Raw genomic sequence first — 16204 nt, forward strand, 5'->3', positions numbered from 1 at the left:
ATTTTATAACCAACTGAAAAGACCAAAAAGAAAAGACTTTCTTTGCCAATGTCGAAATCTTTACATACATATTTACACTATATTATACTTCTTAATATTATATAAATTATACCAAAATTTTTCTTTTTTCTAAAGACTGATCAGGCTCTTAGAAATATAAAAAGAGAAATTAAAAACATCGTAAACTAAGACAGCGTATTATCTCATTTGAAAACCGTAGACCTGAGACCATTTAAATTCCTGATACTTGACATTTTTTGCTATCATCCCGTTGGAGTGCATTTATCATTTCGTTCAATCAATGCTAGCTTCGTTCTGTTTGTTATATTTATAAAACATTAACGTTACCAAAAAAAAAATTTATTAAAAATAGCAAAAAAAGTTACTTGTGATAATGATGGTCATATCTTCTCCTATGCATCTCCTGCATTCGATGTTGAGATTGCCATATCCTATGATGCACAGGGTAACTATTATACAACCTAGGCTGCAAGTAGTTTATGCCCACCATACCACTGTCTGGAACTGAAAGATAAAAATTTATTTATAAAATATGTTCTACACAAATTCGCAAATACTAACGATTAACTTCAAAATGTCTTAAGTATGAATTTAATTTATTTGATGAAAACAAGAAGAAACTCAAAGAGGGCCAAGTCTAGAGGGAGAAAATAAGCTAATGTTAAGGAAAGTTAAGAGGCATTCCAATGAAAATCTGGTTAATTCAATAAGTGAATAGAAATACAATTAAGCGTAGATTCTCGGTCTAAGCCGTGGATTTTGTCTAATGGTTAATAATAATAGGAATTTATAGTAAAGTATATTTTCTAGTCGCCTCCACCCACGACACCTAATCGGTAGTTGGACATAAAGCCCGCCTGAATAAAAGACTACTTTTTCTTTTAGAAATACAATGACGTAAAATTTCTTCGTCTAAAATTGAAATGTTATCAACTGTTTGTTGTTACGTCGATTACTGTGTTCTGATTTGAAAAAGTAGTAATGAAGTATTTTTTGAAGTGTATAATCGAGATGAAATTTATTTCACTAGAAGATGATTCGCGAGTTTATTTATATTTACGAAATCACTGATTATATAAATTTGACATTTGATTTGTTGGGTAACAACAGGAACACAACTAGATCTAGGAAAGAGAATCATTAAGTGTGATTTCAGAACAACTTACGCTACTAACTCGAATTTAGTTGAAATAAGAATCAAATTGATGGGTTACAATTCTGAGCTGGCAGCATTAGTGGCTGATCCGGAAATGAAATTTTCTTTAAGGCATTTTCTTGGATGCGGAACCAAGAGTTTTCTTTCAGATAAAAAAAAAAATCTGAGTGTATTTGTAAATTTTTTTGAAACAGAATTTGACTGCAAAGATAGTCAAATACGCTTCAATAGATACGCTTCAATTGGACTCTACACTATACTTAAATGATACTAGAAAGTTTCGCAAAAAGGGAACAATACTGTAAAGTGGCACTTCAGCCAAACGATTTTTGTAAAATGTGAAATTTTGATTGCTCTTTTCACTCAATCCACTTATATTGATTGATATATTACTTTTGTTTTTTTAAATGAAATTAGCTTTCAAAAATGCAAGAGGAATAATCAATTATTTTTTCATTAACAATCAAAGTAACTAACCCAATGGCGGTGTAGTTGCATACGGCAGATGAGCTGGAGGCGGCGGTGGTGGAGGTGGAGGGGGAATAGGAGTCCAAGGATTCGGAGGTGGATGCGTATGTATACAAGGAGCTGGCTGATGGATGTAGGAAATTGGTGCTTGACTGGCTGTAGTTCCATTATCTCCACCAGCTCCAGCTCCATCTATTGGTGGTGTCTGAAATCTGCAAGGAAGCCTAAATCTAATTAATGGTGGCGGTGGTCCTCTTGAAGCAGTATGCCCTATATTACCACCATTATTTGTACCAGTTCCTACACTATCATTTCTAATTGGTGGTGGGCTAACTCCTACTCCGCCACCAAAAGACATCTCTTCATCGGATTCCTGAGTTAAATCTACCACTTGCACTGGAACCTGCAAAATTTATAATAAATTAGTGATATATTGAAATGAGAATTATGTAGATGTAATTATAAATACAAATTACAAAATTTGAGCAAAACTGTCGCGTCTTAATTTGAGAATACTTGGAATAAATGCAAGTGAAATTAAGAAATAAATGTAGAATATTGACACACACTAGAATCTTTTTTTTTTTCTACAATATAATTTATATAAGCGAGAACACAAGCGCACCTAATAAACTTGGCTTATAAAATTTATATTTAATGTAAAATAGCCACTGCAGAAGCACAAGGAAGCCAAAAAAGAAATAAGCAAGGCAATATTGACTGAGAGTTATCAACATTACTTTTTTTTACTGTCTCACATCCTAATTTCTCTATAGCATTCATTTCTTGTGGTGAAAACTCTTTTTTTTACCCAGGTCTTAATCTTAACCAGTTAACTGTTTCGACCTTGTTGGAAAATGTGTCTCCTACGTGCGTCATACAAATTAAGCGATGACGAATATATATATTCGTCAAACCCGGAGTATGTTTCATATGAAATTGGGTTGCAATAAAATGATTTTTATATTTTTTCTCGTTATTTACTTCAAGTACATTTATTCATTTATTTATATTAACATAAATAAGAACCAAAAACAAATAAATTGACGAATATATTTTAGTTTTAACTAAAATTGCAAAATTAAAGGCCGAACTACTGAAAACACATGACGAATATACTCGTCATAACACAAAATTTTATACTTTTTTCATGACGAATATCTTCGTCATAAACAGTTAACTGGTTGAAGTATTATTTTTAGATGAATAATTTTTTGATAGTTGATAATATGATTATATTTTCAAAGCTCGTACCTATTAACTAAAACGGCTGAAACGGTGCGAACAACAAAATATATAAATGTAAAAGTTTGTTACCATTAAAATTACTAATAACAACAAGAAACTGAGTCATTTAAATAAAAATTAACGCATTATTCTCCCTAATTTAGATTTCCCTAAGTAAATAAAACAATTTTTATGGAAAGTCTTTAGTTTTGACAGAAGTGTACTTTACACTGCAAACCTACATAATAAGTGAATGACAGTCTAATTGTGGAGCTTAACTCCAAATTTAACGTTTTCACAGCAACCTTAAACTTCTTTAGGAATCACTTAGAATCAGAATGAAAGTAATCGGTAGAATTCTTTAAAAGAAAATATGGTTTTATCAGTGAATGTTTCCTCATTTTATATATTTATTTTTCCAGATTTTCGCACTTTTATAATCATGGAAAATGTGAAAAAAAAGAAAAGCGGGTTAAGTAGTTTAAGAAACAATACTAAGGTCTAGGTAGGAAAGGGATTAGCTATGCGGTTAGCTTACTGGACTCCCACGCGGAGGTCCCGGGTTCGAATCCAGCTATTGACCCTTAGATTTTCTCTTCCTAGGAGCTTCTTACAGCTCACTGTCCGGTAACGAGAGAACACTGCCCGGAGACCGTCAGTGCACTGTAAAAAGCTCTGGGCGCCAATAACCCTAGATGTTGACGCGCCTTAAATCATCCAAAAAAAAAAAAAAAAGGTCTAGGAAAAATCGTACAGAATAGCAGCTAAGGCACCATAAAGTGGAGAAGCTAAGCAAATGAAGGCATAATACTCTTTTTTTAATTTTCTCTTGCTAGGAAAGAAAAGTATTGCGATCGTGAGAAATTTTCTATTTCGAATCATAGAAAATATCCGTTTTAAGTCTCTTTGATTCCAAAAAAAAAAAAAAACAGGTTCTCAGAAAATGCTCCGTGGGTGTGTATTTTTTTAGTACACAAAATATCTTGAAAACTTATTATGATTGATTATCGCCAGGGTATCCAACCTTTGCGATCAAAATACCCTTATATGGAAGTATCACTTTAGAGAATGGATTTTCCATTTTTTTGTGTTTTTTCAAAAACTAGAATCCTTTAAAACATTTTTTCCAAGGAAATTGGTTAAAGGACCTTATAGAAGACGGATGGTTGATATTTCTTTTAAGTAACATACTTACTCAATGTATTAAATGGCACATTGAATAGTTAACATTTTATTTCATTAATTAAAAAAAAGAATAAATAAATGAATTTACATTAAAAAAAATATATTACCCAAAATTTGTAAAAATAAATTAATTTACTTACGGAATAAAGATAAGGCCACTCATAAAGGCATAAATTACCATCCATAATAGAAAATTCTACTTCTTTTCAAACTATTTACTTTAAACGATATTATTCTTCTTTTTGTCAATATCCTTCTATATGGTCCACCCCGTTCAGATCGAGATGATCGCATGTCTTTTCTATATTTATAATTATAATTATATATAAATATTTTTTTTAATATCTATATATAACTTTTAACAGGACTTGCCGGTTTGCTGTTTTACTTCATTCCCTAGCGTAAATTGTGTTGAGTGAATATCTTGGTTGAGTTTTCTAGTACTTGTCTGGGATTCTTATATCATTTTAATCAACTCTTCACCCTTTGAAAACGCTTAGGGATTTAAGTAGGGGGTCTCAGCTTTTATATTTATGAAATATTTTTGGTTGCTTGGGTTAATTTCCACCCAAACAACAATTATTAAAAACAGCTGATTAATGATAATATATTTAAATTTTTTATAATATTTCATAATGAAAATATCGATTAATTAGGTATTAATACTCAAAATAATACTTTTAAAGTATAAACGGACTTCGACAAACAATTATGTTTTGTAATCAATAAATTAATTTAATTGGAATTGTTAACATTGTTCATAGCTTAAGGAATTTGGAAGTGAGCAAATTACATGGGATACTGTATAAAAACAAAATTAATTTAGGAAAATTTAAGAGTAACAAAAATATGTATAAAATTGTGAAAAACTATTACTTTTAAAAACAAGCTTATTTTCTTTTAAGCTAATTGAAAAATAGGCATTTTAATAGAAAATAGTTACACTCGGAGTTTGCTCAAGAAAATGATTATCGATCAGAAGCTTATGGATGCCAGCAGACTACTTTTAAGAGGCTAAAAAGACATAAGAAAGAAATGAGGCTTATTGCTGTATCAAGAAAGTGTCAGTAGTCAGTTAATCTTGAAAATCTTATATAGACGTTTTTACTGTTCAGTTAAAACTAAACAGGACTGAAAAAAAGTTCATTTTAAAATTTGGTCAACTTTTATGAAATTGAGGGCCTAAAATACAACCTAATATGCCTTGTATTATGTAGAGCAAATATTTAATCACATATCCAGAGAGATATGGTTTGAAATCAGGGTGAGAACGTTTAAAAAACACACTGTATCTCGCGCTAGGTGGTTGGTGATGCCAATAAAGAAGTGGATCACTTCGGAACATCTTTTTCAAAAGAACTTCTAAATATTTTTAAGTTTCAAAATTAAAATTATCTGAAAAAAAATAATCTCGAACTGTTTTCTTTTTTCATGTCTCGGAAAATCGCAACTTTTTTTTTCTAGAAAAAGAAAGTAAAAGTAAAACTCAGCATGGTCAATCAACAAGTCTCAAGTTTTCATTTTCGAGTTAATTTTTGTACAAACATTTTTACTACTAATTAATTTACTAATTACAATAATTTAAAATCGTATTTTTTTTGTAGACAAAATTTAGAAATAAATAAAAAAAAAAAAAATCCAAAATTTAAATACAAAAATCAAAATATACTCACAGGGTTTGGATTAACTGAAATTCCAACCGGTGCAGCACTTATGTTGTTGACTACGCTACGATTGATTGAGGCGTTGCTATGTGATGTGATATTGGAAATGTGATGGTTGTGGTTAATATTATTATTATTATTATTATTATTACTGTTGCTATTATTATTACTATTATTATTGCTACTATTATTATTTCCAAATTGTACAGAGAGAACCTCAATTCCACTATCATCATCACTATGTTCATCCTCAGTCGATGAAAGCCAATCTAATTGTAGGTCGGGAGCAAGAGGCGAGTCATCATCGCTTGGCATTGGCGCTGTAAGCAATAATAATTATATAAAAAATATTTTACTACATGAACTATACCTAATATGTCTAGTATTTATAGCTAAGAGGTATTTGACAAGCCATCTTACTGTATCAATACCGTTTGAGCGAAATCTAATTTTTGAACCGAAGGAGAACTATATGCTACATGAAGCAGACATATGTGTGGTCGAGAGAACGAAGAGTAAGGAAGATAGAGATAGAGGGATTTATATTTATAGAGATAGAGAGAGAGATGATCAGAATGAGTAGATACAAAAAAAAAATCGAACGAGAAAAATCATAAAATGCTCAATTCAAACGATCAGAATCGATGAAGCGCATGGTCAGATCTTCTTTTCTGCAAACGTTATCATTTTGATGACAAAAGAAGTAACAGAAGTTAATTTTTTTAATCACAAATAAAAGAATTAAAAAGTCAATATTTTTATTCCTTGGCATGAAACTTGAGGGCACTATTTTATAAAGCAAGCCATTCGAAAATGTATTGAAGTTATAATGAGAGCCAGTTTCGACTAATTATAAAGTAATTGAAGTTGGCTAATAATTTGCATTATTTGTTACATAAAGAAAATTGAATTCAAATTTTCAATAAAGGTATTTATTGATAATAAGGCAAAAAAGTTATTTATATAGATTTTTTTTTAATTTATGGTTGGCAAAACTGCATAATATTGAATATTTTATCTATTATCAAGGTTTTCCTTCATTCTAATTAGTTTAGAATTTTCCTGCGTCTTCATAGATTAATCTTTTCCTGATATTAAATAAGTATTATTGATGTTTTATCATTTTAATGTTATGTTAAAGTATTTTTCGAAGTATCGTTAGAAACCACTCACCCACTTATTCAATAGAAACCATAAAAAAATAATAATTTGTACTTAATATTAGTTTTACTACTTCGAAAAAATCCAAATGCTTATAAGTGAAGATATATAATGCCATTTTCAAGAAAGATGTATTTTTTAAAAATGCATTAAAATTTCGAAGAAAATGTATTAATTTCTTTGTTTTTAAATGAAATTAAGTCAACTTTACGTTGTAATAAAACACAGCAACATAAATATGTATTGCTAACGTTTTATATTCATGCGACTTTATAACCATTTTTAAGATAGTTTTAGAAAAAAAATAAAAATAAATAAATATTTTAAACATTTAAAGTATTTTTACATTCAACGGCCCCATTCCTAGTGTTACAAATACATTTCTCATTTGGAGGAAACTAAACTATTACTGTTTAGTAAATTAATTAAAAAATTAATAAAAAAAATGTTTACACTACACTAAAATGCTCAAGTTAATCCACATAAAATTTTATTTATGTTGTTCATTCAAATCTCATTTTTAAATAAATTATTATGATATGCTAAAGAACATATTTTGTTAAGAATATATACATAACATATGCAGCAATATGCTCCTTATCATTTTTAGTTAACTTTTATTTGACCTTGGTAATAAAATCACCTTTGTTTTCAATTTTTTTTTAATAGTTATGTTTACTTTTTTCTGAATCATGTTTTAGAAGTTTAGAGTGGGCTTCCTGAACTATTTCCAAGATAAGTTATAAACAACCACACTGTTCTTTATCTTTCTAGAATCGCTTACGAGTTTATTCTAGCGCTTCTTTGTTTGTAATAAATCTTTTACGCCAATCACAAACGCTTAGATATCGTCAGTCCAAACAAAATTACGTGTTGTGTTGGATAAATGTACAAATTTTTTTTAATTTGAACCGGTTTAGTCTAAGTTTTGTTTTATGATTCATTTTGTGGACTCTTTGGAACTGGTTCTTAATTAATTAAAGAATTAATTTATAGTTTTTTTTCAAATGAGATTTGTGAACATATTTGCGAATTTCGCAGGAAAAGAATTTTGGCAAATAGAAGTGAAACGTAATGTACTCTACTGAACATTTTTCTCTGGCATATTTAGTAACAATGTTAGAATAAAAAAAACCAAATATTCCTCAAGCAGCACAATTCATTAGTAATTCATTTCTTTTTACCTAATTAGTAATATATACACCGAGAACTTACGTTTTTCATGAGTTACTGGAACTGGTGATGTTGTAGTGTACCTTTGCCGGGGATTACGTGTGTACATTTTTCTACGTGACCTTGTGTTTGACCCTTGAGGTCTTGAAGTATTATTCTGGCTGTTTCTATTAGAACGTGAATCAGCCCTTGAAGGTCCTGCTTCAGCAATTGCATCTGTTCCTTTAAATAAATTATATTTTTTTAGCTTTTTTTTTTTTTTATATAGAAAGATTAAAAGAAATTTGATGATAATTTTTTAGAAATAGTAGCTCACCAGTTCTGGGATATCTAAGATGTCTAGAATGATGGTGCCGATGTGATCCCCCTCGAGAAGTATGTGTACTATTAAAATTAAGATGAGCTGGTGAAATTGGAGGTTGTGGAGGAGTAGTAGGAAACGGTATATATGCTGGGGGTGGAAGCGTTGACTGATGCTGTGGCGGAAACACCGGACCTGATGTACCTGGACCACCGGCCCAATAGTCTGTATCAGTTTGATGATGGTGATTGTGGAAATGCCAACTTCCATCACTACCAACTACATTATTATCTTCGACAATTTCTCCAGTTCCTTCAACGTCACTTTCTGCAAACAACGGATCCAACTCCATCTCACCTAAGTAAATAGATCATTTATTTTCAAACCAGATACAGAATGTCTAATAAGATCTATACTTGAGTAAACAAGCTTCTAATGTATGAAATATCTATTTTTCTCTTCTCTTGACCTTATCCTAACTATAATTCATGTTTTCTGAAGTTTAAATCAGGCAAATTTTTTGAAAAGAAGTAATAGATTGATAAATAACTCTTCAAGCAAGTTAGAAAATAAATTAATAACTTGATCGATTCACTATAGCTCGAAATTATTTGTGACGTCCTTGATCTTTTTTCTTATTGAATATATTCGTTTCAATACTTAACAGAAGGAGGGAAGGTGAAGAAGTTGACTTTCTACTCTTGCAATCTTCAAATGGATTGGTGCACTTAAATATATTATATGTGGGTGCATGTTTAATTAAAACAAGTTTTACCGCCAAAACCAAAACGTTTTGTTTATAGCAGCCTCATGTAGAAATCCCACTTTACCGTATTTATGGTTAGTTTGTCCTTGTTTTTACGCTCACGCTAGAATGATAAATTCGCCGAAGTAGTATTAAGTCTACTTGTCTCACAAAATCTCTTGACCTGGTTTTGATTTTTTGATTTGTTTTAAATTTAAGACGCGTCATCATCTGAGGTTATTGGCGCCTTAGGGTACGTTCACAACGGAACTGTGAGTATAGATGATAGCAGAGATGATAACTGATAGAGTAAAATATAATCGCTGATTAGTGTGCACAACGGAGCTGTGATACATGCAACAAAATGGTATATTTTAAAGAAAAAACGCTTTAGAAAATATCATGTACATCCCATAAATAAAAACGAAGTACTTTGGGTGAATTTCACCATTTATATAAGGAACTTAGAAATTATCCGGATCGTTTTATTGAATATGTGAGTATGGGTCCACGCACTTTCGACTATATTTTATAAAAAATAAGGTCCAAATTAAGAAAACTTTGGAAAAATTGTCATGGAAATCCTATAACCATAGAAGAAAAACTAGTGATTACTCTTAGGTAAGTAATGGTTTTATTGAGAAAAAACAAATGTAAGCACGATTTAAAAAACAAAATATTGTTTAAAAGTAAATAAAAAATAATGCCGGTTTTCACCAAATGTCTTGAAAAACAAAGGTATTTTGAACAGCAGTCAAATTTGAAGCTCATTTTAAAGTCCCGATACTGGAGTTCAGCTAGTAGAAAAATGAAAAATTTAATTCTATCATCTATGCTCGTTTATAGCAGCGCTTATGAGTCACTAGTCGCAGCTTCGTTGTGCACGCTCACATTCGAATATATTATGTTTTTCTTTAAGCGCTGGATGCATCACTCCTATCATTTATGCTCACAGCTCAGTTGTAAACGTACCCTTAGTGCTTTTTTTTTCTCTCGTTACAGACAACACTGTCCATCATTGGGGCGGCAGTGAGATGTAAGAAGATTCTAGGAAGAGTAAATCTAAAGGACTAGCAGTTGGATTTTAACCCGGGATGTTAAATGTCCGTGTGGGAATTCAATATGCTAACCACATAGCTAATTCCTTCTCTCCTGGTTTTGATAAAAAAAAAAAAATGAACCACTGAAAAGTATCAGGTTCAAATTTTACAGCAATTAGTTTCGTTTTTGCACATTTTTTAAACTAAAAAGTGAAATTCGACAGTTTTCTTTAAAAATATAAATAAATAATGAAAATCATTCCATCTTGTTTATTACCAAATTGTTTTTTAATCATTGGTCTTTTTGACAAAGAAACAAATAATAACTGCAGCTTTTTACAAAATCTAAATTCATAAAACTGACTAATGATAACTTTTCTTCCAAGATAAAATAACCAGAACATAAATAATTAAAAAATGAATGACGTAAATGGCAACCCTGCGTGCCAGACTCACAGACATAACTCAAATGTTTGAAAAATAAATAAATAAAAATTTTTTAACAAGCAACCAAACCGGAGTTCAAAAGTATTAAAAGTAACTATTTTTTTTTTAAATTATAAGGATTTTATTAGTAAAAGAAAAAAAATTAATTAATAAAAGAGATATGTAAATTGTGAGTGATAGCATATTGGGTTACCTGTAACCAAGGATCAAGTTGAAGCGGAAGCCCAACCAACTCACATTATATGGTGAAAAAGGTAAAATTTGAATCAATACCAATAACACATTCGGCGTCCCTTGTTGTATCTACATCTGACGAAAATGCCGTATCAAAAATTTCCGCAAGAGATACTGTAGGGCTAGATTGAGCAGTTGCAGCTGCGTTATATTTAGGCGGCTCCCATGGCCGATGTTGCCTCGAACCTCCGCTCACCCCTTCCTCCATCATACCTTTAAAAAAATATAATCATCAAATGAAAGGGTGTTTTAATTGCGTATACATTCTGGTGAAATGACTAGTCACTAAAAAATGGCACATTATAATCCTAAACATTAGTAATTTGAAACTGTTTTCTAAGAAACACTACACGGTGAAACACTTCAGTAAATGAAACAACTTCTATCGATAAATAATAATTCATTAGGAGATAACGAAACAAATATAGTCCCGATAATTGTAAAGGGATTTTCTTTTTTTAACAGAAATAATTGTATTTTCAACTACTTATTCACAGTAAAGTTTTGACTAGAAGTGTTATAAGTCTGTTAATTTATTTCAAGATTTAAATTTTACTTAAAATTATTATTACAAATAATTAGAAAAGAGCTAAGACGCTTTAATGTATGTATTGTATGAATAATACTAGATGACGAAGACAGAACATTTTTTTTTTGTACTTAAAAGAGCAGCCCAACAACAGAGTCGCACACAAAGCAACAGTATTAAGGGTAACAACAGTAGTACAATGTTAAGAGAGGTTACCAAATGTTTACACATATCTGAAAAATTAAATATTACACCCAATCAAAGTAAATCCTACTTTTTTTTTCTTTTTTTTATTTCATTTTGTTATTTACAATCTGTATAATTCACTATACAATAAGTAAATAGGGAGATAGAAGTATAGAGGCGCGAAAGGCAGGAGGAAAGAAACTGCCCAGCGCCAGCACTTACTACAGGATATTAATTTTAGGCCTTCAGACTGCGAGGAAGTCGCGGGGCCACTGGCAATTCAGTCGGCGAGGAGGATTGTCAGGAATATTAGAGGAGGCGAGAGACTGTACTAGAGGATTGGAGCAAATGGAGAGAGCACTATGGAATTTTTGATATTTAGTCTTGGCTAATTGGTGAATGAAGGGGATGTTGAGGTCGTTGTGTGTAGAGTGAGGTTAGTCACGTAGAAAGGAGCGTCAGCTATCTGTCGCAGTAGTTTTGACTGAACCCCACAGCTCTAGTCCGTAAGTCCACATTGGGTGGAGGATAGTACTGTATATTAATCGTTTGAGTTCAATGGGTAATTTGGAGCGTCGTCCAAGAAGTCTGTAAAGTAGTTTCGCACGTTTTGTCAATGCTTGTCTTTTAAGTCTAGTGTGTGGGTTCCACGTGAGTAGCTTGTCTATGTAGAGCCCAAGGTAGCGCACCAGATCTGTATAAGGAAGAAGATTGCTATTGAAAATCCTACTTAGACTTACAGATTACCTTCAGATTATCAGATGAGGCAGGAAGTATCAAAAAAAACATAGTGAAACTACTTTGAACAAAAAATATTTTTAAAGATATTCTAAATTAAGTTTTCGTTAATAGTTAATTTTTAAGGAAGCATTCTAATAATAAATGAACCTTTACTTCACCACATACATTTGCATTTACATCCTTACCTACTGCTTCATTCTCTAAATAAATTTTAGGATTCAATAAATATGTCTAACTACTTTCTTTTAGTTGTAAGAAAATAAAATTTTTATTTTTCATAAATGTAATAGTTCCAAGTTTATAGGGATCTCTTTTCAATATGTCGTATTGAATACTCAATATTTGCTTCAGATACAATATGGTATTGAATTGAATTAAATTAAATTGAAATAAAATAGATTTGTACAAATTCATTTAAATTTTATGTAGCGTTGGTGTAAAACTTTTATTTGAAACATTTAACTCAGAAAAAATCAATTTAAGGGCTTTCCTTCTGTAAGAGGGAAATTGGTAAGTTTCCATTTTACTATTTCAATATAATTTACGGTCGTTTTTTTATATATTATAGATAGAAGGGTTAAATGTTTTGTTAAAAGTTACGGTCTAAGTTGCTAAGTAACGGTAGGGTCCCTTGGAGATATGTATATAATCGAAATATGTGGGTTTGGGCTACAGGAGACTTATCGTTTTTACCAAGATTTCTTATACACATGCTATTAATTAATAATAAAATGGGCCAAACTTTAAAAATAACATTAATATTTTTAAACAAGGCTTTTACCAATAATAAAATAGATAATGTTAAAATCTAAATAATTAATTTATCAAGTGGGATTCTAAGAAAGAGAGAACGCGTGTAGTTCCATGCTAAAATTATTTTTTTAAATATTCTTTATAAATTAAAGTATAAAACATGCTCATTCTTCACTTTGTAGATATTTTCCTGAAATTTTGAATTTTTTTGCAATCTTTTTGAGTAAGAAAAAGTAATTTTTATGGATTGGTCTGAGTGCCTTGAATTAGAGCTTAAAAAATTACCTTAATACAATAAATGAAATTTTATACTAAAATTTAAAGAATTTTGTACTAAATGTTTTTCAGTTTTCTTAAAAACAATAATAATTTCTTTAAACTCCTTCCATGCAATCGGATGGCATTCAATATCCATCGATTCATATCATATTGTCACAAATTGTCTTAATAAACACAGTGTCCTCTAAGCTCCTCTCTCTTTCGTAACACAAAATTTGTTTTGACATCGAATGAAACATCTTCCTCATTTATTCATGGAGCCATCTTTGTGAACGCACTTCGCACAGCGTGTTTCAAGTCATTAACCGAATTATATATTCGATTATTCATTCTTTGTATACATCTAGTATACATTCTTTGTATTTGAATATAACGCTTTATTTGATCCATACTTCTATTTTTTGAAAATTTACTTCACAAGATTCTAAGCAGAAATATGATTGCTTTTCTCAAAAGGACTATTTTTAACAAACTATATGTATCTAAAACATCTACAATGTTGATATTAACAACAATAGAAATTTGTTTCCAAAATTAAGAGCTGGTAGAGATTTAGTTGACAGAAATGCTGCTTACTGCTTTTTTTAAAATTATATCACCGAATTTATCCAATAAATATCTCTTCCCACTTTGATTGCTAAGACCAAACTACTACTAGTTTTATGAAACAGATTTATTATTTAGAGTCAGGGGGAGCTGAGATGTCACGAAACAAACAAAAAAAATACTAATTTTATATTACATCTTATTCCAGGAAAAACTCTTTAGTAAAAGGAAAATTGATGGCGTATATTGGGGTAAGAAATTAAATGTGTTCTTTCTCAAAGAAATAAAAAAGTAAAAATTTTGAATTGAAAATGTAATATTATTTAGCATATTTTCATGCAATACCTTCAAGGGCCTAGGAAATTATCATTTTTGCAAGAAATAAACTTTTCATCTCTTTTTCTTAATGATGTTCAGGATCTTATATTTTTGGGAATTTGACAAGAAAAGTGGCTTAGAACATTAAACACTTGAATTTAAAAAAGAATTTTATTATTGCTCTTATTATTCCAATTAATATTGAAATTAACTGAAACTTACGTGTATTTATAAAGAGGAATATGTATATCTAAGATAATATTAAACGTAGTTGTTTATGTTTTCATTTAGTTGATCACCATTGAATGGTTTGACCTTCATAGGGCAATAGCCAGCCAGCATAATTCAAACGAAAAATATTGGAAGCAAAAGAATTTCACAATTAACAAAAAAAAAAATTAATCTTTTCTAATAATACCTGAACGGTAAATATTAATTGTGTGTTGTATAAAAATATATGTACTCATATCCTTTGAGAAGAAGTCTTAAATTTTACATTCTTCAAAACATATAACATAAAAAGCAAATGCGATTATATCAGGGTTTTTTTAACTCACTATTTACAAAAGTGATACCTGCGTATCATTTTTGTTTTTTTAATCCGCTTTTTATTTAACTTGAGATGTTTTCTTAGAAGTTCTTCACGTTATTGGAGTTTATAAATTTGTACATAACAATAGATTAGATTAGATTTGAAATAATACCACCTCATTTCAGACAAAGAGGTGGTAATATAAGACAACAGTGACAAACATACATAATAAAATTATTAAAGTGAAATCCAATACATTACCTAAACTTAGTTTATAGTTTAAAAAATTATACGAAAAAGTTAATAGCAGACCCTTAAAAGTAATATGTTTGGAAATCTTGAAAATATTTTGATGCACTTAAAATTTATTGTAATTTTTCATAATTATTTAAATTTTATTTACTCAAATTATTAATCACCTATATCTAAAAGATAAATCTTTTCCACCTTATTTCTTTGCTGGAAATGAATCATTAAGTTTAAATTAAATGAAATATAGAAATCAACAAACAGTAGTAAGGAGTGGCTACCCAACTATCAGAATAATTTTCCTACCATAAAAATCATTAAACACTGCAAACATTAGGACTTTCCTGCAGTTGAATTTTTAATCATATATCTTCAATCAACTAGTTAAAAAGGGCATGCCAAAAGCTTAATTTAAAATATATCAGATGCAACGTTAACAACTGGAAAAACTATTTTGAAGGAAAGAAATTGTAAATTATCTGATAATCAATAAATTTAGATCAAAAAAGAAAAAACAGCAATAGGTGTGTAGTGTTATGTTTTATGCAAATAAATTCTGAACCATGATAGAACTATCCACCCGCTTTATAAAAAAAAAAAAAAAAATGGAAGTTTCATGAAATAACCCTAAATCCAGCTGTTTTTAAAAACATTCACCTACATATAACATATAATATCTCTTACATGTTATTCTTTTTATTGTAATATTAAAAAGCACTACACAAAGTTTTACGTCAAAAATTATTTGTGAATTAATTAAAATAATCACTATTCTTTCACCATTGCTACTAAAAAAATCATCGAAAATTATTTTATATTATGAACTTACGTACCTTTTCAGTTAAAATATAACAAGTACACATCCCATTTAATTTTACTAATCATCAAAAACAACCCTCAATTTTACTCCACAAAGCATTACGCCATCTTACAATTCACACAAATAAGTGAACAGCAGGCAGGGCAGGCTAGAGGCTGTCAATGGCTTTCAAGGAGATATCCAATTAATATTAAAATACACTGTTAATTATTAACTTAATAAAGATCTGGTGAAAAATTGTTTATTAATCAAGTCTAGAATTATTAATTGTTGGATTAATTATTTTGTGTTCAACAAACAAGTATTTCAATAAAAAAGACAAAATTTCGTTCAAAAGTTAGTAATCGTACTATTTTTTTAAATACAAAATTTTCGTCAGTGATAAATAAGATATTTTAATTTATGAATCTTCATATAAAATCTATTGGT

General features: G+C 29.9%; 1 protein-coding gene across 4 annotated transcripts in view; it reads right to left on the minus strand.

Moving 5' to 3' along the window:
- LOC141460162 (uncharacterized) overlaps window positions 1-15946 on the minus strand; it is a 32286-nt gene extending 16340 nt beyond the window's left edge. For 2 of the 4 annotated variants that reach the window (XM_074139878.1, XM_074139877.1), the window contains exons 1-7: window positions 15789-15946; window positions 10862-11035; window positions 8372-8713; window positions 8098-8277; window positions 5731-6041; window positions 1655-2048; window positions 387-525 (exon numbers count right to left, since the gene is read on the minus strand). In XM_074139878.1, coding sequence (XP_073995979.1) covers window positions 387-525; window positions 1655-2048; window positions 5731-6041; window positions 8098-8277; window positions 8372-8713; window positions 10862-11033 — 1538 coding nt within the window. In that variant the 5' untranslated portion in view covers window positions 11034-11035; window positions 15789-15946. Of the gene's footprint in view, window positions 1-386; window positions 526-1654; window positions 2049-5730; window positions 6042-8097; window positions 8278-8371; window positions 8714-10781; window positions 11036-15788 lie in introns of all 4 variants that reach the window. The other 2 variants (XM_074139879.1, XM_074139881.1) reach the window with 2 other exon arrangements.
- Window positions 15947-16204: the final 258 nt, after the last annotated feature.

This window comes from Rhodnius prolixus, unplaced genomic scaffold, assembly GCF_049639745.1.
Source record: "Rhodnius prolixus isolate KJV_2025 unplaced genomic scaffold, Rpr scaffold_6, whole genome shotgun sequence".
NCBI lineage: Eukaryota > Metazoa > Arthropoda > Insecta > Hemiptera > Reduviidae > Rhodnius > Rhodnius prolixus.